At 42.9% G+C, this 27,807-nt stretch overlaps 1 protein-coding gene across 1 annotated transcript in view; it reads left to right on the forward strand.

Moving 5' to 3' along the window:
- Positions 1-27,807, forward strand: part of LOC137781104 (junctophilin-1-like) — a 42,887-nt gene that overhangs the window by 9,313 nt on the left and 5,767 nt on the right. The window contains exons 2-6 of the mRNA XM_068569675.1: positions 16,376-17,135; positions 20,533-20,651; positions 24,048-24,311; positions 26,129-26,559; positions 27,238-27,334. Coding sequence (XP_068425776.1) covers positions 16,376-17,135; positions 20,533-20,651; positions 24,048-24,311; positions 26,129-26,559; positions 27,238-27,318 — 1,655 coding nt within the window. The 3' untranslated portion in view covers positions 27,319-27,334. The remainder of the gene's footprint in view (positions 1-16,375; positions 17,136-20,532; positions 20,652-24,047; positions 24,312-26,128; positions 26,560-27,237; positions 27,335-27,807) is intronic.

Here is a 27,807-nt window from a genome sequence, read left to right on the forward strand (position 1 = left end):
TATTGGAGGTCTTTGGGCTGATCCTCTGTGGATTGAGCCAGGTCTTTCAGGCACTTGGACTGAACCTCTCTGCTCTGTTCTGCTCATAGGTATCCGTAGCCAATTGCCTCCAGTGCTCTGTTCATCCTCAGAATCTTCTGAGTTGTCACTCTTATCTGTCTGTTACTCCACATCACTGACTCTGGTCAGCCTTTTCCTCTGTCGTGTCTCAGGTGCTGACTTTCTGCACAAGGAGGAGTTTTAACAGGTAAGTTGCTCACAGGTAACAACAGGTTGCAGTGTAGAGTTCTCCTTTTCAGCTTATCTCCAGCCTCTGGATAGACAACATACACAGGATTTTTAGAGTCTTCTCCCAGTAGGATCTTAGCTTCCCGGGCCCTCCTCGCTTGTTGAGGTTCCTTACCAGCACTCTGTCTACGGGCTGCAAGACTGCTTCTTTCGTCTTGCTGTCGTAATAGGACTTGCCTCTAGCACTTGACTTCTTGCAGTTCTCATTTGCAATCTGATAAGCATCAGACATTCTCTTTGCCCACTTTTGTGCATATCACTTGGGTGTGACTAAATTTGCCTCTCCCATCTGGCCAAATAAAAGATCAATTGGCAAGAGTGGATGATGTCCATACAGGAAATAGTAGGGCGAGTAGCCAGTGGACTCATGTCGGGTACAATTGTACACATGTACAATTTGTGTGGAGATGGTCCTTCCAACGCTCTTTCTCCTTGTCTACCAGCGTTCGCAACATCTGCAGTAAGGTGCGATTAAACCTCTCAGATGGGTTGACTTTTGGGTGATATGGCAATGTCCTGGAATGACCAACCCCTGACAGCGTCTGAAGTGTCCGAAACAACTTGTTCTCAAACTCACAACCCTGATCGTGGTGCAGTTTTGACGGGTAACCAAACCTGGGTATGAAGTCATTATATATGCGCTCTGCCGCAGTCCGTCCAGATTTGTTCTTTGTAGCATAGGCTTGGGCGAATCGTGTGAAATGATCCTGCTGCTGGTAAAGGATGGCCCCGAAGCCCTGCTCTGATGCATCAGTATGCAGTACGAACAGTAAGTTGAAGTCTGGGTATGCTAACACAGGTGGACCTATGAGCATGTCTAATAGTCGTTCTAGTGTTGCTTGATGTTCTTTTGACCATTCCACAGGGGCTCGAGAGGACAGTTGTGGTCCCTTGGATTTCCCTCCGTGTATTGTATTCTCTGACATGTCATGTTTCACCTGCAGCAACTCGTAAAGAGACTTTGCCACCCACAAGAAATCTTTAATGTAGGATCGGTAGTAGCTTAGGAAACCAAGAATCCTTCTGATGTCACCGACTGTCTGTGTTGTTTCGGTTTTGAGTGACAACACCGCTTCCAGGTCTTTTGGGTTAATTTTCACTCCTTCCGCAGATACAAGTTGTCTCACGTACCGGACCTCACGTCGGAAGAGTTCACATTTCTCAGGCCTTAGTTTTACTCCATGCCGCTGGAGAGCGCGTAGGACCTTGCGTATGCCCTCAACATGCTCTTCAAAAGACCTTGCATAACAAAGGACGTCATCGAGATATGGAATGCAGTACTCATCCCTAAGAGAGCCAAGCATCTCCTCCATACTCATCTGAAAGGCTGCAGGCGTAACCGAAAGGCCAAAAGGAATTTGCACCCATTCGTAGAGGCCCCAGGGCGTGATAAAGGCCGTGAGATGTCTGGATCATGGGTCGATAAAAGCTTGATGATAGGCTTTTCCCTGGTCCAGGATGCTGAACCAGGAATAACCACCAAGTGTGTCAGTCAAGTCTTGAATCCTGGGTAGTGGATGACGATCAGCAACAGTCTTTTGCTTTAACAGACAATAATCTATACAGAGGCGCAATGTTCCGTCTTTCTTTTGAACGCACACCACTGGAGCAGAGTAAGGAGACTTGGATTTCACTATCCATCCCTTTGCCACAAGGTCCTGGACCTACTCCTTGACTTCCTTAAGTAGTGGCTTTGGCACAGAGGTGTAACCTCTCTGAACAGGAATATTGTCATTGAGATGGATTGACATTTCCAGACTCTGAATACAGCCAATATCGTTGCCATTTTGTGCAAAAGCTGCTGACTCCTCTTACAACATTTTCTTTGCTGCCTTTTGCTGTTCCTCTTCTATGTGGCTAATATCAACTGGTGGGTGCCAGGATGATAGGCTTTGACAGGCGATGGAATAGTGGCACTGTTGATTGTCACATCCCGTTTATAGAGTGATATTTTGATTCTTGGTTAGGTGAGTAAGTTACAACTACTTTAATTATTGGTTGAATATTACCCAGCGCTGTCTTTCATGGCAAGGTGATGTCATGTTTTGTATTGTTCCCTACTGGCACCGTTAAATATGGTCGCTTCTGGTTTTGGATTTCAAGCAAGCCTTCACCAACATCGAGCTGATCTAATGGCATGCCATTTTCATCCGTTTCAAAGACAAGGCGGGCAGCTGGATCCATCTTGGCTGGAACTCTGCCCTTCATCCAGGCGACCTGGCCAGCGTGAATGACAATGTCTTGTTGGTTTACTCTCAGGCATCCATGCTGTATTCTGGGCTTTGTAGTGGACATGCAGCTCACTATAGCCTTGGCTATGTCTTTTGTAATTGAGATGGCCCCACTTAATAGGGTAACCAGCGTTGGAATGATTTTCTCTGGTTGTCCTACGATCAGTTCCTCCACCACATTGAAACCAACCGGCGGTCTCTCTAGGGGTGGACTACTCAATACAAAGGGGACACTGATCAGCAGGTTGGGATTTTAATTCCCAGTCAAGTTCACTGTTATTGCAACCCAACCATCAAATGGGATGAGGCCTCCGTTCACTGCATACACTTCTAGCTCATCATCCTCTTTCATCAATTCAGCAATTGGCCGGGTCTCCAGATGAGGTACGTTTTTATTTTTCCAGGACCGGTCAATCATGCTGACTTGAGCCCCTGTATCCAGCAAAGCATGCACAGCTCGCCGGTCCAGGTAACATTGGATTATAGCTTGCCTCCCAATTAATCTTGCAATTTGTTCGTTTCGAGTGTTCAATGATTCTTGTGGTAGCTCGGTGGAGATCCTGCTCTGTCCATTCCTCCCTTTTGCACAAGATACTACTGGAGGAGTAGATGGTGTTTTGTTTGTCTTGGTGATGGTCCTTGTGTGAGTCTAGTTTTCACTGACACCATTTGGCTGTGACGTTTGAGACCCGATCACTGGGCGTCCCCCTGCAGCGACCGGCTCCAGTTTCCCTGATGTTTGGGCTTTTTGAGACAGCCTAACGCCGTGTGACCTTCTTCACCACAGTAGAAGCAATAGTTACAGTTAGACAGACCTTGCTCAACACATTAAGGACAACCATTAGTTCTTTCCCTTCTTCGGTTAGTTGTTTTCCTTATTGAGCAGTGGCATGTCTGCTCAGTTTTCAGTGGCTGTATTGGTCGTTTCATTGAGTCTACTACTCTGGTGAGTGCCTCTATTTTAGCTGAGAGTTGTTGTATCATGTCCATTCCAGCTGCATGTTCTGTGATTCGTTGTTTCGCACACTGTTCTTGTGTTGTGCCGGCGCAAAACTGTGCACTGCGAACATTAGTTTGGTGTTGGCGGGGTGTTGGGCCCAACCTCTGCTGCCTCTCACTCTCCTCACTTGTTATTCTCATCACGTGTCTGAGAATTGTCTCATCTTTCACCTCAGCATCTGAGAGAAGAAGTTTTAGTTCCCTTCGGATATCATTATGTCTATGTCCCAGGCCCTGATACACTATGTGTAGGAAGACATCTTGGACTGTAACTCCGCTGTACTTTATGCTTGCATCAGGAAGCTTAGATGTAAACAATATTCTGTTTAAATCCAATTACTTTTGTGGACTTTCATTATCGTTCTGTTTAGTGCACATCAACTCCTGAAATAGTTCAGTGCTATTCTTTTCTCTTAAATGAGACTGTAGAAGTCCTTTAAGTTCTGCCGCCGTCATATCATCTTTATTCATCAACATGTCTTTAAAGTTGCCCGGTTTGATGATCCTTTGCACGGCCCGTACTATTTCTGAGTCACCGAAGTCCTCTTGAATTCCTTCATCGATTTGTTTGCACATATTACTGTAGGTGATGTCTGAGGTGGGATCACCAATTTGACCTCTGTGTATTTTGAATTCTCTTCGGTGGCGGTAAGAGAGTTCTCTAATAGAGACCACCTTCTCAACTGGTTTAAAAGCACTTGGTTTAGACTGGGCACTACTGTGTAATGTCTCTTTAGGTGCAGCTAACTGTGAGGGAACTGCCTGTGTAGTAGGTGTGGTAATACACTGCATAAGTTTCTTACTAAGCTCCTCGTAGCTCTACAGCATTCTATGTAGTTCACTATTCTGTGTGGGCCCTGCTGTACTAACCATAGCATCACGGGTGTTTTTAACTACTGGAACAGTGTGGTCTGTGTTCACTGTGGTGACATTGTCTATGTCTCTGGGTTGGTCAATATGCATGTCATTAACATCGGCATCATCATCATTAACAGTTCTGTCCAATAGTACCACATCTTGAGCTTGAACACATTATTAACAGTGTCCTTCAACATCAACAAATCCTCCATACCTTTGTCCTCTAAATCAAGAAGACGCTGACTGTTCATGAAGGCGCTGATATGTTTGAAGCAACCCTCGACATCTCCCTCTTATAACACTGACTGGTCCTGGTCTTTATCTAGCTTTGGACCCACCATTTTGGCAATGTAAAAGAGTTTATCTGCTAACAAAGTGAGTAGGCTCTTCCTAATGTCCCACACTAGGCTCTTCCTCTCACTGTCCGACATCGTAGCTCTTTCCATTATCCTCACATGCAGTTCCACAGTCCAGCAACTCCGTCTCTGTTTCAGTTCACCAGTCTATGCCCACATCTGTCTCTTTTCTCCAGCGGCTTTCATGGATTGTAGCATCAGCTCCGTTCTGGTGCCGAACTTCATGTATCAGTGTAACAGCTCCCAGCCTTCCGGTGGCGCCAATCCCGGACGAGCCCCCAAAAATCTGTTACAGGTACCAGGATTGGTACCTATGTGCAGATTTTGTGATTCTGAAACACGACACACAGACGACGACACAACTTTTACGTCTGGTCACTCTGCTGTAACTTTTCAGAATCAACCATTTATTTAGCCTATTTACATAGCAAAAAATAGTAATTCACATTTCTTAAATCATATGACACAATAAACATTCACGGAGCCAAATTACATAACGCCATTTTCCCACGCGCAGCACACCGGACAATCAAACCTCGACAAGCCCATTCATATATGCATTAACAGACATTCATCTCCTTGCTCACTAGCTAACAACACAGTCTCCTAATCCCAACAAATTTATTCACTCTTCATATTTTCCTCACCCACCTGAAACACGACACACAGACGACGACACAACTTTTACGTCTGGTCACTCTGCTGTAACTTTCCAGAATAAGGAATCGTCGCTTGCGACGTTGTGGTCGTAAACCGTTTTACTGACGTAAAGTCTGCTCACATCAAGCAGGAAAACACATCACCCTGCCTCCTGCTGGCAACAGGGTGGACTGCACTTGAATACAGGATTAAACATTTCAGTTATGTAAAACAAAGTATTATACCGCTTCTATAAACAAGGTTCTCTGTAAACTTTTTGAATACACATGCGTAAACACACTAGTGGGAGTCACATACAGTACACCTTTCATTTTTATGAGTTAAATCACATTGCCTCGTGAGTATTTTAAACAGGAGTTCAAAGTAATACAAAGTGGTCTGCGGGGGGGAGAGAAAGGGTCCTCGACGACACCGACAATGACACAAACACCAAAAGCATTGCTTGTTCTGTAAATAACATCATTTTGTGACTCCATCTGTGCTTTTATAAACAGAATAAAGAATATTACTATAATTTATAATTAAACCAGATTGCCCCACCAGACCAAAAAATTAGGAAAAAAAAATTGCAATCACTTAGAACAATGAAAATAAAGTTCTATCCGTGCAAAAAATAAATAATATGTAGTTACTACTAAAGAGCTCATTTTGGAAAACTAAAAGATAGTTGCAAAACAAAACAGAACGAGTACAGATTTGTGAGCATCAAGTTTACACATATTTTTAAAATTGTCGGTACAAGACGCGAGCACTTTGACTCGTTTCACTTGGAGCAGGAGAGCTGCTCCGGGTTCAGAGAGCTGCTCCGGTGCCATCTTCAACCTGGGAGCATTTAAAATATATAGTTGTCTGTTTTTCATGCGACGTATTATTCTACGCTCTCTGCCCGCTGCTGTGTGCTCAGCGCTCACCTGTGTGCGCGCACGTGTCTCTGCGCTTCGGGACTGAACAACACGCGCGCAATACAGAGAGCAGAGGAGAAGTGTTCACACGCGACGACATATAGAGACAGAAATGACAAGCTGTCGTGTAAATCCCATCAATAAAATACGGCCGTTTAGTTTGTTTAATAACAGAACAAGGTGTAGACCTGTTATATCGGAAAGAGAACCTTAAATGACGTATTGTGATCTGGCGATATAGAGAAAATTACAGGGGGCGGGTTTTCAGGGGGTGCAGCGCCCCCCTAATATAATGGTAGGGGAAACACTGCATTGTAACTAGATTACCGGTGCATTGCAACAACATTACCGCCGTGTTGTAACGGGATACCTGCGCATTGTAATGGGATTACCGGCGCTACAGTTTAAGGTTAGCAAATACCGATCCATAGCTAGTATCTATAGCTAGCATTAGCAGCTAGCGATCTGTGTAAAGTGCTACTATCTTAATAATATATGCATAAAGGATAAACTGTTTAGCTATGGTTGCAACACAACTGTGTTTAGAGCAAGAAACAAATCAAATGAACAAAGTCAAATGAACAAAGTCTGGTTAAAATAAAGTAAACCTACCTAATTCAAAATGTCAACCCTCGAGCGCTATTGGAGGACATAATACTACTCCTTTACTGTTGTGACATTAAAAAAAGAAGACATTTTAGGTATAAAATGAACATCCACCAAATTACCATATATAGTTTCTTGCCTGTTTAGTGAAAACAAAATATACATTAAAAAATGCAAGAAATAAATTAAGGTAATCCTTAATTAGTCCTGCAGTTGGTAAATTACAGGATTATAGCAGCAATTGCACACAATACACACTTAATGTTCTCGTCGTTGGTGGTCAGGACAAAGTCAGGGTCTGCCACATCGTCATCTTCAACATCATCACTGATGGCAGGGTTGGCTGGCACAAAAACAGAATGCCTCCTCTTACAATAAAAAAGATGACCAGTCATATCCTAAAAATATAAACACAGGCAAAAAACAACTGTTTTAAGGTCATAACATTCTAGGTTCAACTTAAAAGGGACGTATGATCATATACGATGTCTATGTTTTTCATGGCGTAGTTTCACTAATTTCACTAAGTCACCCACAAAAAACATGCATGTAATCACTTAGTGCAACTATTAAGGCATAACATGGGTAAGTTTCAGCAAATTACCATGGTTAGTTTAGTCGTTTGATCCGTGATTGTAGACAGTCGCGCTGCACAACCATCTCTGCCGGGGTCCAGAAAAAAAGAGAACGTTTACTGTGTTCCAGGTCTCTTGTCATTGGTCGAATTTCACAAAGACCGGGTAGTGTGACTTAGAGTGATCTTTGCTGGTTGGCTGGGTGAAGACCATGTGTTTCTTGGATGTGTTGAGCCGCGGGCGTCCCCGACGTGTTGTGGAGCAAGGGCCCGCTCATAACTGCTCGCAGCTTTAATTTTTCTTTTTCTCGTTATTGTTCCTCATGGCATGGACAAATGAGGTGTTTGGGATAAACGTAAATTCTTCAAAATTTCCACACATCTCTGAATTGGCGAAAAATGCCAATCTGATTGGGGTGTTGGATAAGTGGCAAAAAATGTCTCTATAGCGCCCCCCCCCTTTAGTTGTCAGCTCTGGTGACTTTTGCCACCAATGATTTTGTGAAAAACACTTCTCCTAAACGCTGGGAAACTTTCTGTGGATCATTGTTGGTTCAACGTGATCAAACTATATCTTCAACTTTCTTGATATCTCATTGAATTTAGAGATATGAACCAATTAACCTCTTAGGGGCGTGGCTCAATACATCAATACCCATAACTTCCAAATCACTTGGCCTATCCTCACAAACTTTATCGCATACGTCAACATAGTGTCCCTTAACGTACCCAATTTGTTTTGTTTTTTTACAATATTTAAACTCTAGAGGGCGCTGTAGTGAATCACTCAAATTTGGCATTTTCTGGTCATATGTCATGACCTCCTGACGCTGACGACACCCATATGATAATTTTCCATTCTAGTCATAGCGCCACCTGGTGGCAACAGGAAGTTACATGTTTTCTACTTGTATACCATGCTCCTCACATATTACTCAGATCCCTTTCAAAATGAGTCGCAAGAGACTTAAGACATTGATAATGCGTCACCTTGACAATTGTAAGGATTCGTTGAACGGCGTTGAGTCGGAGCATCACAGAAATTCAACCCTTCCCCATCAACAAATAAACCCATGTAACTTAACTCCACTTCATCAGGTCCTTTCCAGATTTCACATGTCTGATGTGTCTCCAGGCCTGAAGACATGTGCAATCTAATTTTTTCTTTTAGTCATAGCGCCACTTATGGTAACAGGAAGTAAAATGTTCTATACTATGACTTGCTTCTCTTAGTAGGTCAATCCGATCGACATCAAATACTTCTAGCCAAACATAGTACTTTGATGATGCCATCCCCCAAAGATTTAGATTTTTCGTATAACGCTGTTGCCGACCCATCCTTCGCGGTCAACAACGAAGGTGCTTTTGAGGCACCAAGCATGCTCGAAACGTAACTAAACTTGGCACACACATCTGAAGGCAAAGATGTAGTTACCTAATATGATTTTGACTGCTTCAAAATGGTACTTTGGCTCAATAGCGCCATTCTCGGCCGAGCGAGCCGGCGACCCGCCGGCGTCCCCGACATGCTGTGGAGTGAGGGCCCGCTCACAGCTTTAATATTATTACTACTATACCATTTATAGACTTAGATTACAGTGGTGAGATTGTTTCCCATTGAGATCTAAACATTTACAAATAGTCAAGAAAGTTGTGAAAACCAAATGCCAAAATATACTCAAAAAAGATAAATCATAATTTCCAAAATGTTTTTTTCTCACAAAATATTCAGCTGTAATCCATAGTTGTTGGCCTCATGCCTTTAAAAAAATATGTTCACCTTGGTCAAAAAAAATCTTTTGACATCATAAACTATGGCAGACACAACAGACATTCAACATTTATTTTTAGACATGGTCTGCTCTATTTTGTGTTACCATTCGTGGATTTCTGAGATATAGAAATATAAAAAAATATTTAATGTAATTTTATATCGATACTTTAAAGATCTAGTAAACCTGCAATAACTGATTTGGCCACTTGGTTACAGCAGAAACGGGCTGTTAACACAGCGTTGAGTAATCATCCCCTTTTTAGTTGACATGGCTAATAAATTGACGAACATTTGCCAAATTACTTATCCAGTATTACAGAGCAACATCATCATTCAGTTTGTACCGACCGGACGCTGATGAACATTCAATCTTTTTTACCTCTGTTTTTGGTCTCCTCCAACCCCTTTGAAAAGGATCATTCTCTTTTTAATTGCTAAATGCTCCACTATGTTCAACAGCTAGTTTCTAACTAACTAACTGTCTGCTGAATGCTGTTGAGCAGGTAGTGTACAGTGTACCTGAGCAGGCAGTGCTCAGGTACACTGTACCTGAGCACTGCCTCACTGGTTATACAGTGTACCATGTACACTGTATAACCTTTTAGGATAGGATAATAATTATCAATACTAATACCCATCTCTACATTAGTAATCGGTCGGTTACTTATCAATTTTCTTGTCAGTTCTTTTTGATTATATTGTGAGATTTTTTTCTTTTACATGAATGTAAATAAGTGGTCTTTCTTGAGCAGCAATACAAGAAGTTCCAAAATCTTTAAAAATAAATTTGTAGCTAAACCATTAGCAAAGGGATTAGTTTTTAGTTTCTATTTAACTACTTATTAGCAAACTTCCTATGACATCGCTAATGTTACCTGCACAGGACGAGGATGGACGGCTGTGCGCCAAACTGTTGAAAATTGCTGATTTATGTTCTGCATGTGTCATGGACCCTGCTGTGCTTCTCTCCCCCCGTTTTCCTATTGCTCTCAGCTTGCCCTGTGTGAGTGTGCCTGCCTGGGCGTGGCCTTCCCCTGCTGCTGCCAATTTACAAACACACCTGCAACTCGTTTCCCCCATCAACCTCATAGTATATTACCCCAGTTCTCTCTCCACTCCTCGCCAGATTGTCACTTCACACACCCGGAATGGCTGCCACGGCCTCGTTGGATTTCAGCACTGTCTTGTGCTTAACTTACGCTTTCTCAGCCACTCAGCTCCCCGGAACTCCCTGTAAGAATTGCCTAGCCTTCCCACTACCAGACCCCAGCCCACAGAGGACGCCCGCAAGAGTTATACTTCTCTCTGGCTTGGAAATAAATATCATTGTCTATCACTCCTGCTACTTGTGTTTGCTTTGGGGTCCAGCCTTGCATTACTATGACAGCATGTTCTGCATATAATTTTGTTCTCTCTGCCATGTAGTGTGTCTCGCGTTGTACTGAGCCGAAGTCGGTGTGTGTCGGGGTAGCACAACTCCTCCCTCCGTGCAAAGACACAGAGACCGAGGGAGGAGGTTTGCAACCATAGACTATGTATTCATCGTGACGTCACTCATTGGTTTGTGGACTGCTGTTATGTGCCACATCGGTAGTGAACAGAGTCACTGAGCCGGTGGTGAACGGTGGACCTGATCATGTAGTGAACAGTGCTTGAGCCAGTGGTGAACTGTGTACCTCATCGGCAGTGAACAAAGTAACTGATCAGGTAGTAAACGGTGTACCTCATTGATAGTGAACAGTGTACCTCATCTGTAGTGAACAGAGTACCTGAGCTGGTCGTGAACAGAGTACCTGAGCTGGTCGTGAACAGAGTACCTGAGCTGGTCGTGAACAGGGTACCTGAAGGTAGTGAACAGTGTACCTCATTGATAGTGAACAGTGTACCTCATCTGTCCTGAAAAAAGTACCTGATCAGGTAGTAACCAGTGTACCTCACTGGTAGTGAACAGTATACCTCATCTGTAGTGAACAGAGTACCTGAGCTGGTCGTGAACAAGTGTACCTGATCAGGTAGTGAACAGTGTACCTCATTGGTAGTGAACAGAGCACCTGAGACGGTAGTGAACAGTGTACCTGAGACGGTAGTGAACAGTGTACATGATCAATTAGTAAACAGTGTACCTCACTGCTAGTGAACAGAGTACTTCAACAGATAGTGTACGATGTACGTCAGAGCAGATAGGACATTGGCCTTTGAGAGCTCTTTTTCTCTCAAAACAGCTGCTGCTGGAATCAGGTTGATTAGAGTGGTAAGTTAAACTCTTAAGTTCTCGATCTCATAACAATGACACTTTAATTCACACTCCACAGATACACTTTACCGTCGTAACTTCTACCTCCTGATCATAACCGTACAAACACTATATCTTTATCTTAAACTGTCTAAATTTAACTTCATCTATTTCATCACTACTGTAGTTAACCACAATATTACATTATATTTGATTTTATTACAAATTACAATCTAATCATGTGTGTTCCAATATAATCCTGTGAAATGTTGTTTTTGGTGAGACATATTAAAATGAAAATACAATTATTTACATTGTGTGTTTTAAAGCAACTAACAACTACAAATGACAATAAAGTAGAAAGGTTTTTCAAAAATTGTCAATTCTAATCTCTAATGCCTTAAGATTAGATGCACTAAAATTCATGTGACAGTAATAACTAAAGCTAAGTTTGTCCTTGCTGTGAATAAGCCACTGGTTTGTAATAAAAATAATTACATTAAATCTGCCAGATGTAAGCCTGGAGGGAGATCATGTGTTCAGTGGCATGTGTGCATTAAACCTAAATTGCTATACGAATGGTTGATAATGGCGATGTGACACCTTGCATGGTAGTTCCTCTTATCAGTGTGTGAATGCGTGATTGATGCCATGTAGTGTTAAAGTGCTTTCAGTGGTCAAAAGACTAGAAAAGTGCTATACAAGTACGGGTCCATCAGTCTAAGATGTTTGGTACTCATTTATGACTGTATGCTCAAGGACCTCTTGAGGTTGCGATGATTCACTCGTTTTGAAGAACCTTTGATGGATAGTTTTGTGTCGTCATTGACTGCTGACTCCTCAGACGGCATTTCTGGTAAGTGGCAGAAAACAGTGCTTTCCTAGTCTGTGGCTGGCATCATGTTGGCCTTTGTTGAGGCTCAAAAATTGGCATCCATAGAAAACGTTGGTCTTATTTTAAACCAGATCAATTCCATTGACAGGTCCACCTGTTAGAATTCACTATAGTTAGACACCATACAAGAGGAATTCCCATTTTTGTTTTCTTCGGCACCATCTGGAAGGGAGCCGGGATGGAAAATTGAGTAAGATACAACTCTTCTTTGTTTGTGGGGAGGGTGGGAGACACACCTGGGTGCTGTTCCTTGTACCTGGCTAGCTGAGTCAGCCAGATCATCGACTGTCACACAGACTGTATGCAGAGCCTTGCGATTTTTTGCGAGTGACACAGAAAGTCGTTGCATACGTGCTGTTCGTAAAGTTTATTTGGCGCTTAAGAAACTTATGGATGTATTCTTTACATTGCCTGGACTCCTCCCAGTACTGCTCACCTATCCAGAGGAGCTGTCCCCACCCATGCCCTCCACTATGGGCCTACCCTGATGGTGCTGGAGTGCCAGTTCCTCAACAGGATTAAAATCTGGAGTCTCACATCCTCCCCCCGTCTTGACCCTATCAGCCCTCTTTCTGTTTGCTAAAATAGCGGTAGCGGTAGTGTTGTTAGATTTTGCCATGATTATGGTATGGAATTCCTCATATGCGTTCATGATCATCTCCTGCTCGTCAGCGGAGAAAAAAGAGACTCTTCCTTTGAGTTTATTTGCCATTGTACTATTAGAACATCATGGTTTCGGTGATTGATGCTCCCCCCTTTCCCCTTTTTGAAGAGGATCATTTATCCTGATTACTGAGGTTTGGTTTGAATTAACGTGATTGTTTGAGTGTGGATCACCCTTTGAGAAACCGAGATAGCCTGACTTCAATCATTGGGCTAATTTAAGCTGGCTATCGGGACATTTAGTCGATTTAGTTTAGTAGGGGCTCTGGTTGTGTTGTAACTTGTTTTATTACATGATTGACTTTTATTGTAAAGAGCATGGAAACAAGAAGTGCTTTTACTTTGAAAACAGGAAATAGAATGATGTGTGCTTGTTGATGCTAACAATGTTGATGTTATGTAGTAGAAATATATACAAGATGGAACGTGCCTTTAGCAACAGCTTTGCATACAGCAAGTAATGTTTGTCAGACCTGTGTGTATTGTGATGGTACCAACCATAAACCCGGACACTGTCCAGACAGTTCGGTGGCTGCTCGCAAGGACAAAGTGAGAAGACTGGGAAGATGCTAAGTGTGTCTTGGTCCAAAACACATAGCAAAATTCTGCAGAGTCAAGGGTGTTTCATGTGCCTTGTGCCATCGCAGACATCACAAGTCAGTTTGTGATCAAAGTGAAGCTAAGCCAGATGCTAACAGGGGTGGTACAGATGCTGTGGTATCCTGTGTCCAACACAGTGAAACCGAGAGCTGACGTTCAGAACACAGTGTTGCTCCAGACAGCCAACGCATGGGTAGTAACTCCAGCGGGAAGAAAATGGTACGCTGTCTGTTAGATGGAGATAGCCAGAAAAGCTTAATTCACGAAGATGTAGTTAAAGCACTAAAACTGCCAGTACTCAGGCAAGAGACGCTAAACATTCACACCTTTGGGTCCACTTCTCCTGTCACTGCACGTCAAAACATTGTGAGAGTGTCACTGAAAAACGTGTGGAATACGCAGCAAGTAATTGAGATTGAAGCAGTGGAAACCCCTCAAGTGTGCACGGCTGTGAAAAAGGTTCCTAGCGAACCTATCCAAGAGGCGATAAAGAGAAAAGGTCTTCAACTAGCTGATTTTCCATTAGAGGGCGCTGAGAATCCAGAATTGTCAGTGTTAATAGGAGCAGACTATTACTGGTGAATAGTGACCGGCAAAGTTCAGAGGATAACAGATTCACTAGTAGCCGTTGAAAGTAGCTTCGGATGGGTTCTGCAGGGTCCATTTACCACGTCCAGTGTAACCGATGCCATTTGCATGCACATCTGCCGAGAGGAGGACACTCAAGTAGCCAAACAACTACATGCTTTCTGGGACGTGTACTGGGCAGAGTCACTGGGCATTGTTCATGAACTTTCAGAAGACTATAAAGTACAAGGAGGACCACTACAGAGTTGAGTTGCCGTGGCGACCTGACAGACCAGATCTCCCAAACAACTTCAGAGTTGCAAGGAGACGATTTAAAGGCCTCAAGACGAGACTAAAAATGGATGCAACGCTGTACACAAGGTACAATGATGTCATACAAGATTATCTGAAGCAGGTCATCTGCGAGGATGTCCTTTTTAAGTCAAAATAAAATGTTTACTCTTTAAGATCAAACCATAGGTATTATTATGCACCCTTTCATCTATGTATTTTCATTTTAAAATCCAATTATCTTTTCTGCCTGTAAAACTAAATATTAGGGCGCTTATGGGCGCTAAAAAATGAATTCAATCAATCTGCATCTTTTAGCTATGTATCACAGCACATTCTGACCCCACCCACTTTTAGTGGTCCAATCGAATGTGACTGTTATTCGCTCAAGTATTCTGTTCCAGTTTTAGGCATGTCACAGTACAGATATTGAAGACTCTCTTACTTATGTTTCACTGGGACTGGGGCAAATGCTGTTTTAAACGATGGCCGGAAATACTGAGGGCAGAATTTATTAAAACTGATTGTCATTTTAATAAAGCAGTTAGGCAATAATTGACCCTTTCCATCATTCTTTCATTGGCAACGTCATAATGAAAGTCTACAGTTAAATGCTTTTAATCAGAATTGTTTAACTTTAAATGTGAGGTGTGGAGAGATGTGCAGGGGAGAGAAGGGAAGGGAAGGTCCTGGGGGAGACAGAGTCAGTCAGTGGGGGACCCGGGCTCTATTGATGAGCCGTCGGGCTGCTGGGAAAAAAACTTTGTGTGGCAGGAGGACCTGATGGACCTCAGCCTCCTGCCAGATGAAAGGGACTCGAAGAGTTTATGTCCAGGAAGAGAGGGGTCAGCCACAATCTTCCTTGCCCGCTTCAAAGTCCTTGAAGCGTACAACTTCTGGAGGGACGGCAGATTGCAGCCAATCACCCTCTTGGCAGAGCAGATGATGCGCTGCAGCCTGGCCTTGTCCTTGGCAGTGGCTGCAGCGTGCCAGACAGTGATGGAGGCGTAGAGGATAGACTCAATGATGGCTGTGTAGAAGTGCACCATCATTGTCTTTGGCAGGTTGAATTTCTTCAGCTGCCTCAGGAAGAACATCCTCTGTTGGGCCTTCTTTGTGATGGAGCTGATGTTCAGCTCCCATTTGAGGTCCTGGGTAAGGATGAAGCCCAGGAAGCGGAAGGATTCCACAGCGTCGACGGGGAAGTTATGCATGGTGAGAGGGGCGGGTGGGGCTGCGTTCTTCCAATTATCCACAACCATCTCCACTGTTTTTAGAGCGTTGAACTCTAGTTGTGGCTGCACCAGGTGGTGTGTATGGTCTGTGGATGTGAAGTTGCAGCAGTTTATTATCAAATAAGTGGGCAGGACCAGCTCCAGACAGCCACGATCCATGGTAGGGGGCAGGACCAGCTCCAGACACAACCATGATCCATCGAAGCAGGCAGGACTGGTTCAGTGAGCCCGACATATTACTCGGGTAATATGGCACTATAGGCTCCTTAATATATGATGGTGCATCACCAGTTAAGGCTTTGTGGGTAAGGAGAAGGATTTTCAATATAATTCTTGATCTTACAGGAAGCCAGTGGAGAGCAGCTACTACAGACATTTCTGCATCGTTTTGAGACAGGATATGCCGGTGAAAAAAGAGTGGGGGGGAGGGGTGCGACGACGACGACAAATGGGCGCCGCCGAACATTTGACCGAAATGAGTGACAGTCACGCTCAATGCGAGATACTTGAGAGACCTGCAGCTCTGATCAAAACATAAACTAGGCGTGTATTTGTGATTCTGTTAGCTATTCAACTCTCTTTTCATAAATATATATATGTTACAGTTCCCTCACTGTCGTCTCTTCCTCTCTTCTCTCTGTAGGTACGTACCAGGGTCAGTGGACCGGTGGGATGCGTCATGGCTATGGCGTGCGTCAAAGTGTTCCATACGGTATGGCTTCTGTCATTCGTTCCCCTCTACGAACCTCGCTGTCTTCCCTTCGCAGTGAGCAGAGCAACGGTACGGTCCTGCGAGACAGTCTGTCCGACAGCCCTGCAGGTACCCGCGGCGGCTTTGTACTCAACTTCCACTCAGACGGAGAAGGTTCTGAGAAAAAAAAGGGTCTTTTCCGCCGTGGCTCACTATTTGGGAGCCTCCAGCGATTGCGCAAGTCAGACTCTCGCTCGTCAATTTCCAGTAAGCGTAGCTCAGCACACAGTGACAGCAACATGAGTCGCATCAGTTCAAGCGACGCCAACTCCACCATCAGCTTTGGAGACGGAGATCCCGGCGATGACTATCTGCCTCTGGAGGACAACGTGGACGCCACCACCACCGAGTCCTACATGGGGGAGTGGAAGAATGACAAGCGCAGCGGCTTTGGTGTCTCCGAGCGCTCCAATGGCATGAAGTACGAAGGCGAGTGGCTGAACAATAAGCGCCATGGATACGGCTGCACCATCTTCCCCGACGGCACCAAGGAAGAGGGGAAGTACAAGAACAACGTTCTGTCACGGGGCATCAGGAAGCAGCTGATCCCGCTGAGGAACAACAAGACCAAACAGAAGGTGGACAGAGCCATCGAGGGAGCAGTGAGAGCAGCAGCTATTGCCAGAACCAAAGTGGAGATCGCCATCTCCAGGTAAAATGTGCTATATAAGATCATCTCAGAAAGCTTAGTTTCTAGAAGAAATTAAGAAAGAAATTATCCTTTATTGATCCCCTTGGGGAAATTAGTCTGTGCATTTAACCCATCTTTAATAATCAAGGAGCAGTGTGCTGCCGTGAAGCGCACAGGGAGCAATTGGGAGTTCAGTGTCTTGCTCATGGACATTTGGACATGCCAACTATTGGGAGACCAGGGATCGAGACGGCTACCTTGTGGTTTGAAAATGATCACCATGAGCTACAGCCGCATCAAAAACACGCCCTGCTAGGCCATTTCTTCCCCTTCATATTCAATAGGGTGCTGTTAAGAGCTGACGACAGTAATAGAGTTTATCTACAATCGCTGACTGGACTTCGTCCGAAGGTGTTGCATTTACATGTTCAGCATTTCAACCCTTGCGTCATCAGAACACATTTTATCCTGAAAAGAGCAGTCAGACAATCAGACTAAATGCAGCGCAGTAAGGAAACGTATGTAACACGAACCTGCTTATGTTAGTCAGCTCTCACCCTCTCTCACTCTCTCACCCTCTGTCTCATCCTCTCTCTCTCTTAACCTCACTCTCGGTCTCTCTCTCTCTCTCTCTCTCTCTCTCTCTCTCTCTCTCTCTCTCTCTCTCTCTCTCTCTCTCTCTCTCTCTCTCTCTACAAGCCGAGAGCGAACAGTTTGGAGTCGAAGTTAAAGAAAACATTCTTGGGCTTCTTGTTTGCAGAAGATCCTGGTGATTTTATACTCTGCAGTTGAGCACTTTTAGCTTCATGTGCCAACAAGCATCTTTCATGAGAAAGAACTGTTTCCAGTTCTCTTCATCCATCTGTGACCAGGTTGAGCAGATCGCCCTGAGCGACCCTTAAGGCATCATCAACATTGCTGCTGGATGTTTTAACGTGATAACTTCCAGGGCAATGCACTAGTTGAATTGAATTGAGACGCGGAGGAGAGCAAGAGAAGTGAGAGAGAAGAGGGAGGTTGAGGGAGGGAGGACAAAATGAGAAAATAGAGAGAGGTCAAGCCAGTAGGTGTGTGGGCTGGAAGGAGAGGAAGAGAAGCAAGTAGGCACATTCTTGGCCAGATTGCCTTTGTGTGTGCGTGTGCGTGTGCGTGTGTGTGTGTGTGTGTGCGTGAGTGTGCGTCTTATGTGCATGTCTTACGTTTGTGTGTCTGTGTGTGTGTCTATGTATGTGCGTCAGAAGTAGTGCTTGTCTAAATAAGGCCAAGGAGGGCGATGCTTATAAACAGCTGACAACCACCCCCAGCTACACACACACACACACACACACACACACACGGTCACTCAGTGTGTTGTATCTGGTATTCTCCTTGGTCAGTGTGGAAGAACTCTGGTGATGACATGGCTGACCTTTAAACTGAAGCCTCCCAGGTTGGGTTTCTGTGGATTCATTGTTGATTTCAAATTGATTTCACTAAATAGTGTAGAAATAGTACCATGGCCAATAATTCAATTAAATTCAGTTCAAGTTGTACAGCCCAAAATCACAATTGACAACTTATCCTCGGAGGGCTTTATAATCTGTACACATACAACATCCTCTGTCCCGGGACCTTATATCAGTTGAGGAAATACTCCTCCAAAAAAAAAAACATTTCATAGGAAGAAAAAGGGACGAAACCTTTGGGAAAGCAAAAGAAGAGGATCCTCTATCAGGATGTACAATAGATGACAATATGTGACCAGAATGAACGACATTACAGAGTTATAACACATTCAATGCATATGACAGAAATGATTCCTACAATGAGAGTCGTAGGATTTAAGAAAATCTACCAAAAATCACAGCAGCAGTGGATATAGTAGAATAATCATGACAATAAAAGCAGTAATGTTATTGGCAATACTAATTGCAATTCAGCTCGCAATAGGAAAGTCTTAAGTGGAATCTGGTTCCACAGAAGAGAAGCTTAATAACTGAAGGCTCTGGCTCCCATCCTACATTTTAAGAGTCTAGGAACCACAAGCAGCCCTGCATTCAGTGAGTGCAGCTGTCTAGTATATGATGGTGTATCAACAATTGACTGCACAAAAGCTTTGACTGGACAGCAGACAAGTTCAATCTTGGCCTCATCACATTACTGGCGGAGTGAAATATCCAGAGGTAATCCAGGGTCCCCCCATACCTATTGCTCTGGTGTTATGCTATAGATTTACATTGACTTAATACACAATTTACAGGATTTCATTAATGCAAGCCAGGGCTATGAACTAGGCATGGGCACACACAGTTTGCACTCATGTTTAAGGGGAAACTTCTTAGAAACACTGATAGATTCACTCAGGAAATGTGTGTTTGGCCATAAGTCAAGAATTAATATGCTAATTATGACTAGTTTCACTCAAATTTCTCATAGGATAAAATTCTAAAGTGAAGATATTTAGAACGGACACGGATGTATTATGCAACTAGACTGGTTGGCAGAGATATATAACCTGGAGGAGGTAATTCTAGTGTGGGTTTATTTATTTGTATATTGTACATTTGTGAATATTGTCCCTGGAGTCTGGACTTTCATGAGAAAAGACATTTAAGTTGTTTCTTTTTAGTCGTATTTTAAGATTCCAGTGACATAAAAAGCCTTACACAGTACTTTGCGTGTATTCCTGTATAGATGTGGACGATAAGCTTTCTAAAAATTCCTGTAAACGTATACCTTTTCTTTAGGGGTTTTGCTACCATTTGGATGTGTACTTGGCTTTGGGTTTTCAAATGTAAAGAGGAAAATATTTCCCTCTCTTATCTCTCATGAAGCAGTACAAGTTAATTCAATTCAGTTCATTTTGTATAGCCCAAAATCACAAATTTGCCTCGGAGGGCTTTACAATCTGGAAATTAGATTGTAAAGCTCCTTAATATGTTAGGATCAGGAAAAACTCCCCCCAAAAAAAGGAAAAAACCTTTCAACGGGAAAAAAAAAGAAACCTTCGTCGGGGTACTGGCAATACTGACTGCATGTGTAAGCCCCAAGATTTTACTCTTCACTGTCTCATTATTACTGAGTGAATAATGCACCATGGGATGAATGAGTAATGTGCCCACGGTTAACCTAACCCTAAACCAGGGTTAACCTAACCCTTATACGATTCACACTACACCTGTACCATCCCCCGGCTTGGATGTCTGTTGGGTCAGGTGACTAATGTTTACATTCTTAAATGTAACAGTGTGAAGTCTTTCTTAACCAAAATGGAGGCTAAAGGGAGTTGGTAACATGGGTTAAAAGGGCTATATGCGTTTGTATGTATGCATATAGCATGCAAGATTTAGCTTAGCAACTTCGCTGTGCAAGTATGTTGGTTACTTACTGGATGCTAAACTCACTGAGTCTGCGTATCATATTTGTATCTTTTTTGCAGGACGTCCCATGCCCGGGCCAAAGCAGAAGCTGCAGATCAGGCGGCCCAGTCAGCCAGTCAGGACTCTGACATTGCCAGAGCTGTGGCCAGAGAGCTCTCCCCGGGCTTCCACCAGCCAGGTACTGTAACAGCAGCACCAGCACAGCGGAAAAGCATAATGTGCCATGAGTGATTTGTCATCAATCATGATCAAGAGTTAATTATTGCAGGATAAGAATCTCTTTCTTGTAATCACAGGTTCATTATCTTGTTATCTTCTTTCCTCTTGATAAAAGGGTCTCTTTGTCAGGAGAAAACAACTTTATTATTCTGAGATAAATAGATCATGAACCTGCGATGTCAAGAGGATCATATTTAGTTAATGCAACAAAGGCTTGAACAATAATCGCCGGTGCACTAAGAGCTTATGCTGTGTAGTGCTTAAGTGCAGAGCAGATTACAAAGATCTTGTTTGCCCGTAAATGCCACCTGCTATTGGAAAGTGTTTAGTGACACGTGAGTTTATTGGTGGTGTAACAGAATGCCAGTAGAGCACGTATGCTGCCCCCTTTACAGCACTCAAATAAATTTGTCTATTGGATTAAATTCAAAGTGCAAGAAACAAGAAAATACATTTGTGCTCTGTTAGCTATTAGCACTTAGCTCAAATTAAAGTATTCAAGGATAATGTATTGTCATAATGCAAAAATGCTGTTGTAGCCTATGTAACACAACAAGCACATGAAACACATTTTTGCATCAGAATGAATGTAAACAACAGAAACAAAAACATTATTCTGGTCAGATCATATGGCCAATATCTTCACATTAAGAATTCAACATGAGGAAAACATTGCTCTCTCCTCTGACTGTGTTTGAGCGCCAACATCATGATGTAAACAGAGTCCAGCTCATCTCGTCCCACCAGAGTCCTGCTCTCGGTCCTGCTGTCCGTCTGTCGAGTGCAGCTTGATCCTGGACCACGATGGATCCTGGGCTCTATTTTTCATACGTGGTTCAACAAAGTCAATCAAATGTCTTATTATCCAGTTTAAATTACCAAGATGATATCTATATATATATGGATAATTGTGCGTGTGCACACTCCTCTTTGAAAGGGGGGAGACGTCGAGCACAGATTTCATGATCTTCAAACGCAACAATGGCCAATAAACTCAGAGAAGGAGTGTGTCTTTTCTCTGTGGAGGAGCAGGAGATGACTCACAACTACATATGTTGAATTTAAGCCCATAATGATGGTAAAGTCTAATGGTGAGTTCACATCTAAAGCGTAGCGAATATTAGCGAGACTCCTTGTTGTAAACGCAGCGTAACATTGCCTCCGCTGGTTGGGCTCGTCACATAAGCATTGCAAAATATCAGACAAGTAAATGTGTCAGTGTTGGGAAAATGTATCGGCTAATTTTAAGTGCCTCATCACCCAAATCAATCAGATTTATATTCATTTAAATGTAACTGCTGGCAATAGTATACAAATTAATACACACTTATGAGGATATACAGTATGTACTGTATTATATATGTGTATATACATGTATGTGTAGATTACTATATGACTAGTTTCAAACAAGTTGAATGTGTGTATGACCGGTTCAGTATGTATGTATGTATGTATTCATAGTCAGAAATTCAATCAAGCAGCAAAAATACACAGCAAAATCGGAAGTGTGAAATTAACTCCCATAGTGTTAAAATCAACACTATGCCAGTGCTTATATAATCCACTCGGGTTCAGAGTTAAATTTACACTTTGGATAGTGGTCATATTTTAACTCTTTCATAGTGTTAACATCTAACACTCATAGTATTGTCTTATGACACATGAAAGTGTATTTTTTACGAAAAAAAATGTGTTAATATCCAACACTCACAGTGTTGTCTTAAGACACATGAAAGTCTGAATACACAACAGGGATAAGAACTTAATTCAGGGTTTCACATTCATAAAGTTACACTGCTGAACTGCATGCTGGGTCGTCCTGTCAAACTCCGTCGGACAGGATCTCACAGGATGTAAGTAAAACAGAAAGATTGTGAAATAACCGTAGGTGTAGATAACTTAGTCAGAAGAGCATTGCGTTAACTCACTGAAACAACCCCGCGCCCAGATCTTCTTCAGCACCCAGAATTGAGGTGACGAAGGGGGAGGGGCTTTTCAGAGTATTTCTAACACCACCTGATTCTCCGTAAATTAACACCAACACTAGGCGGCATCTTACTCAAGCTGTTGTTGAACTGTGGATTTTACTGTGAACACTCTGGACACTTTCTCCACCATCACCGTCAGTTGAAAAAGAAAGACCGCGAAAAAAACGGATGTACAGATAACTCGGTCAGGAGTGCATTGTGTTAACTCGCCGAAACAACCCCGCCCCCAGAGCTTTTTCAGCACTGCCAGTGCTTTTTTAACACCCAAAACAACACTGATCAACTCAAAATATTTTACACTGGAATATTAACACTAAGTTACACTACCCATTTTGCTGTGAACATTGTGTGTGATTCTCTGTATTCGTATTACGAGTTCACCTTAATCATGTTCTACAATATAGATATGTATGGTGTACTAATAATACTGTTCTATAATAGTGTTTTCAAGACATCCATAAGTTTCTTAAGCGCTAAATAAATGTCACAACCAGCACGGCCTGCATCGCCGACACAAACATGTACCACTTGCAAAAAAGCGCAGGGCTGTGATCCACTCTGTGAGATAGTCTATCCATACAGTATTTGCATACACTCTGTGATGTACTCTGTATACATTATGTGAGACGGACAACGCTCGGCTGCGTGGTGTTCAATGTACGACTCCAGAAGGTGTCGTGAATAAATGACTCCTTGTCGGCAGAATCAATAGGGATCGTATGAAGTCATCATGATGTGAGAACGAATCTTGGTCATCTGGAAGAACTCTCTTCCTATAAAACTAATATAACTAATATTACTCCTTTTTTGTCCGGTGAGAGTGGCCAACTTATTCAGTGAACTTTCACTAAAGCTGCTTTGGACAGGTTAAGGGATTTGTATGTGTTGCTATGGTAAATTTTCTAAACTTGCTTTGAAGAACTGAAAACCATGACATGCGTCATCTCATCTTCAAAATTGTACAGCTAACTCAGTAAACCGGGTACGAATAATAGGGCCCATTTCTCCGTGAAGATGTGGACTCAACAGTCACAACCTCCCGCTGCTTTCATCTTATTTCCTACAGCAGAACATCAGAGAGCAAGGAGCATGCTTGGTAGTGGAGTAGCCTCAAGTCCGAGGTGTGTTAGCTTAGCTTCCATCTGGGCTCCCATCCCTCTCCATCCTGGGGCAGCCTAGTGGCTTTTGGTCGAGCAGGTTTGTCTGGTTGGTCGGCCGTGAAGCGGTGATTCATGGGAGCTCCGGGCTGCAGCATGTACATGCGCTGCCATAGCAAGTGATTCAGTCATCACACGGGACATCCTGCACAAACCCGGCATTGTTTTATCACTTTACTGAGATTTTTCTTTCTTTACTTCTATTTACAGGCCCGGACTACATACGGCAGAAGTATAATGAGCCATTAGAGGTAAAGGAGGTTCCTGTGGAGAAGAAAAATAAATCTCCATCAGGGAGCCCTCATTTCTACCGGAAAGGCACAACACCCGACCAGTCTCCATCTCCCAGTCCCACTGCTTCACCCACTGTTGTTAAAAATACCTTGTTTAGCAGTAAAACTCCCGCCGCCGTTGCTCCAGCGAAGCCTGCTGGGAAAGAGAACAAAACCCCAGCAGCTGAGTCTTTGACAGCAGGTAAACCACTTGGGTAATTTAAAGTTTGACCAGCATATCTTTTATGTGACATCCTTCATTAGCTCTTAACGGTAGTCTCGGTTACATGGTTTATTTGTCATTTTACAACACATGGTTTTAGAATGAAGTAAGGTTTAGCCCCTTCAGACAAGACACAAACAAAGAACAAGTATTGTAATTACAATATAATACAATATTTGTACATGTGTCCAGTTATATATTCAGCTACATGTAAGTTGATGGTTTTATAATCAACACTATCAACAGACAACTTATGTGTATGTGTTGGAGGAGTTTCAGGATTCATTTGGTGCCGAGGCCTTAAACATGTCGAGCAGCAATAGATTAAAGAGCAACTTGCTGAGCAGCAACATTTATTTAATTGCAACTTGGTGAGCAGCAATAATGATTTTAGGAACAACAGGGGAACAGCAACAAAGTCAACATTTGCAATGAATAGCAGAAGTAGTAGCAACATGGTGAGCAGCAACAGTAATTTTAGCAGGAAATATGGCATTAAACTGAGATGACTGCAGCAACAAGCAACCAGCGGTGTCACTTGTAAGAGAGTTATTGACTCAGAATTCAGGCATCTTGAGTATCCTATAAAAGTGCAGAATAGTCACTTCATTATCAGTTATTCATCGAGGGAAGGAAGATCTTGCGTGTGTGCATGCATTCGTGTGACCGTAGTATGAATCCCACTGCTTTTCTTGACATACCAGCCCTGTGTAGCACTCAAGCACACGGATTAGCCAGGCGTCCATGCTGTCTGAGGTACCAGTAATCTGATTTGTTCAAGTCCTATACCTTAATCAATGAGTTATCCTGAACCTAACTCATCAAAGTCAATGCTTAACCCTAGCCAATTGTCTCTGCCTCAATCAGCACAGGGTGGGTCTTGCTAAGAAAAGCAATGCAATTCATTATGACATGACTGAGAGTGTGTGTGCACCTCAGTGTCTGTCCGTGTCTGGCTAAACTTGCATTCTGCTGCAGCAAACTACATAATAAGTATGGCCGCATGCTGAAGGATCTGTTGTGGTTGCAGTGACTCACGTTCTCAAATCACCTTTGATCGCCTTTGATCGCCCGTCATTGACTGCCTGCTGACTCCTCTCACTCACTGCTGTTAACCGGCCGCGATTGGAAGAGGCTAATAGTGATAGCACAGTTGAGTGCATGGACGTCTCCCCATCTGCTACTCTGCAACCAGAGGCTCAGTGGGGTGGAGGCAGTTTGCTCCCTTATATTGTTCTGGGCGGTGTATTTGGCTAACAGCTAACAATTAAAAACTGACGAAACTACAAGTAAACACACTGCTGAGTACATCGCCGCCATTCAGCCGCTGCTACGCGGGCAGACAGCTAGGTGAGTTTAGCTTCCTTTTTTTCAAGATTGTATGAACTGTTTTATTTAATGACTTCGAGGCGATTGCTTACATGGCCTCTTGTTTTTGAGTTTGATATTATTAAGCAAAACTTGCTGCTGTTTATGTTTTCCTGTTGCTCTGGTTTGCATAATAAAATGAGAAACAGAAAGTGTTGGAAAGATACACAGTGGTCTTGGTTGCAATGGGTCACAATTAACTGAGGATCAGAAATGGACTGCTTTATATTTCTTTTGTATTTAATTGCTATCTCGGTACAATACATAGACACACACTGATGGCAGGGAAATACCATGCAACATGCTTGAATCTCAGGAAACATTTTGGGTTCAGTGTCTGCCTGAGGACACCTGGAAATAATTCCCCAACAATATATGTGTTGGTTCTTTGGTTAAATATTTCCCTTCTCTTTTCTTTTACTCGGCAGGCATAACAAAAGCAGCATCAAAACTTTCTCTCAGACAGGAAGTGAGGCTACAAGAGGCTCCTCCAGAAATCAAACCAGCTGTTCCCACGACACTCAGCAGTTACCCCAGCAATGGACAGATTCACTCCCAGTACCATGGTTACTATGTCAAGGCAGATGTCAAGATGCCGCCACCCGAGGATCCGATTAGTGTGGAGGATGACCTTCATCCATCAAGCCTGGCGCGCTTGCCGCCATCTGCCAAACAGATTTGGGCGCCTGCACCAAAGTCCCTGCCAGCCCCCAGCCCTTCACCAGCTCCACTAAAAGAGGCCACCAAAGCACCAGAGACTCCCAAGCCAAAAAGACAGGAATCAACCAAACCAAAGAGCCTTGCAGAAACTAAGAAAGCTAGTATGGAAATCGCTCCTGCAATAATAGAGGAGGAGTCGGTGAGTTACATAAAGTTACCATGTTTGATTCAGATACTTATTTGTAGTTTCTAATGCATTGATGTGTAATTTGTAGAGTCCCAGTAAGATTGAAACAATTCCACAATTCTTTAAAATGAATGGCAGTTGTCTCCAGCTTGTTCTCGGGTTGGAAAGACAAACTCTCATGGCTTTGGGGAATTTAGATGTTGTGCAAATAATATTTAGTTTGATGATTTTTATTGTGTTAAGGTGTTATGTGTGAATAACATGCACAGCCCAACACAGAGTTCCAATACACTATCGTTTAGAAAAAGAGAAACAGACCTGAGAAATAACAAGACAATGTGAAACATGTAACCCAACCTTAAGTTGTTCTAAGCTTAATAAACCAAGGGAGCAACTGTATAAGCATTCAAATTAAATAGCCATTTATTTCAGTCACCCTTAGTTCACCAAAACTTTTCTGGACATTTTATTTAAATTATATATTCTTTAACTATACGTTCTAGGCCTTAAATTCTAGGCCTTTATTTGTTGTATGAAAAAGATATTTTCAAACAGACACATATTTTGTTTCTATATAGAAATAAGCAGATTAAATGACCTGAAATTAGCTAAAATTTCTTCAGAATTTTTAAATGTCATGAAATTTGGATTGGCATTATATGTATTTAGAACTTTCTTGTGTTTTCACAGGGCCCAAACTCTATCTTGGTGGCTCTAGTAATGCTGTTGAACGTAGGTCTAGCAATCATTTTTGTCCATTTCCTCACTTGACCAAGTCTGAACTCAGGTAAGATACAGCAATACATCAGTTCGATATGAAGCATTTAAAACGACAGACACCATGTTTGGGAAAACTTGTATTAGGCCGTGTCCCATCTTCTAACATGGAGGAGCCGGCGTTAATGTACTGCAGCCAGACACCAGGGGGGCAAGCAAGGTGGTTTGGCGTCACTTTTCGGGAGCTGTTATGTCGTCCATCTTTATATTTATTTGTCTATGGTCCAGAGTAGACCATACTCTTTAGTTGTGTCAACACATCAAAAACCAAAGCAGCCTCTCCCTAAAATACGATAAACATGTACTTCTCATAAAGAAACTGCGCTTGAGCCCCTTAGTGGTCCGGCTGCCTCCATTGCATTCAGTGCCGTCGCTGTCTGAAAGATATCACCACTGATACTCATTGCCAGTTTTACATCTCATTCCGGCTGTTCAGGGCTCCAGTGATTGGTTGACATGACAGAAGCCCTGAACCAGAACTGG

Source organism: Clinocottus analis, unplaced genomic scaffold, assembly GCF_023055335.1.
Source record: "Clinocottus analis isolate CAN_PGR_092001 unplaced genomic scaffold, fCliAna1.0.p SCAF_11, whole genome shotgun sequence".
Lineage (NCBI taxonomy): Eukaryota > Metazoa > Chordata > Actinopteri > Perciformes > Cottidae > Clinocottus > Clinocottus analis.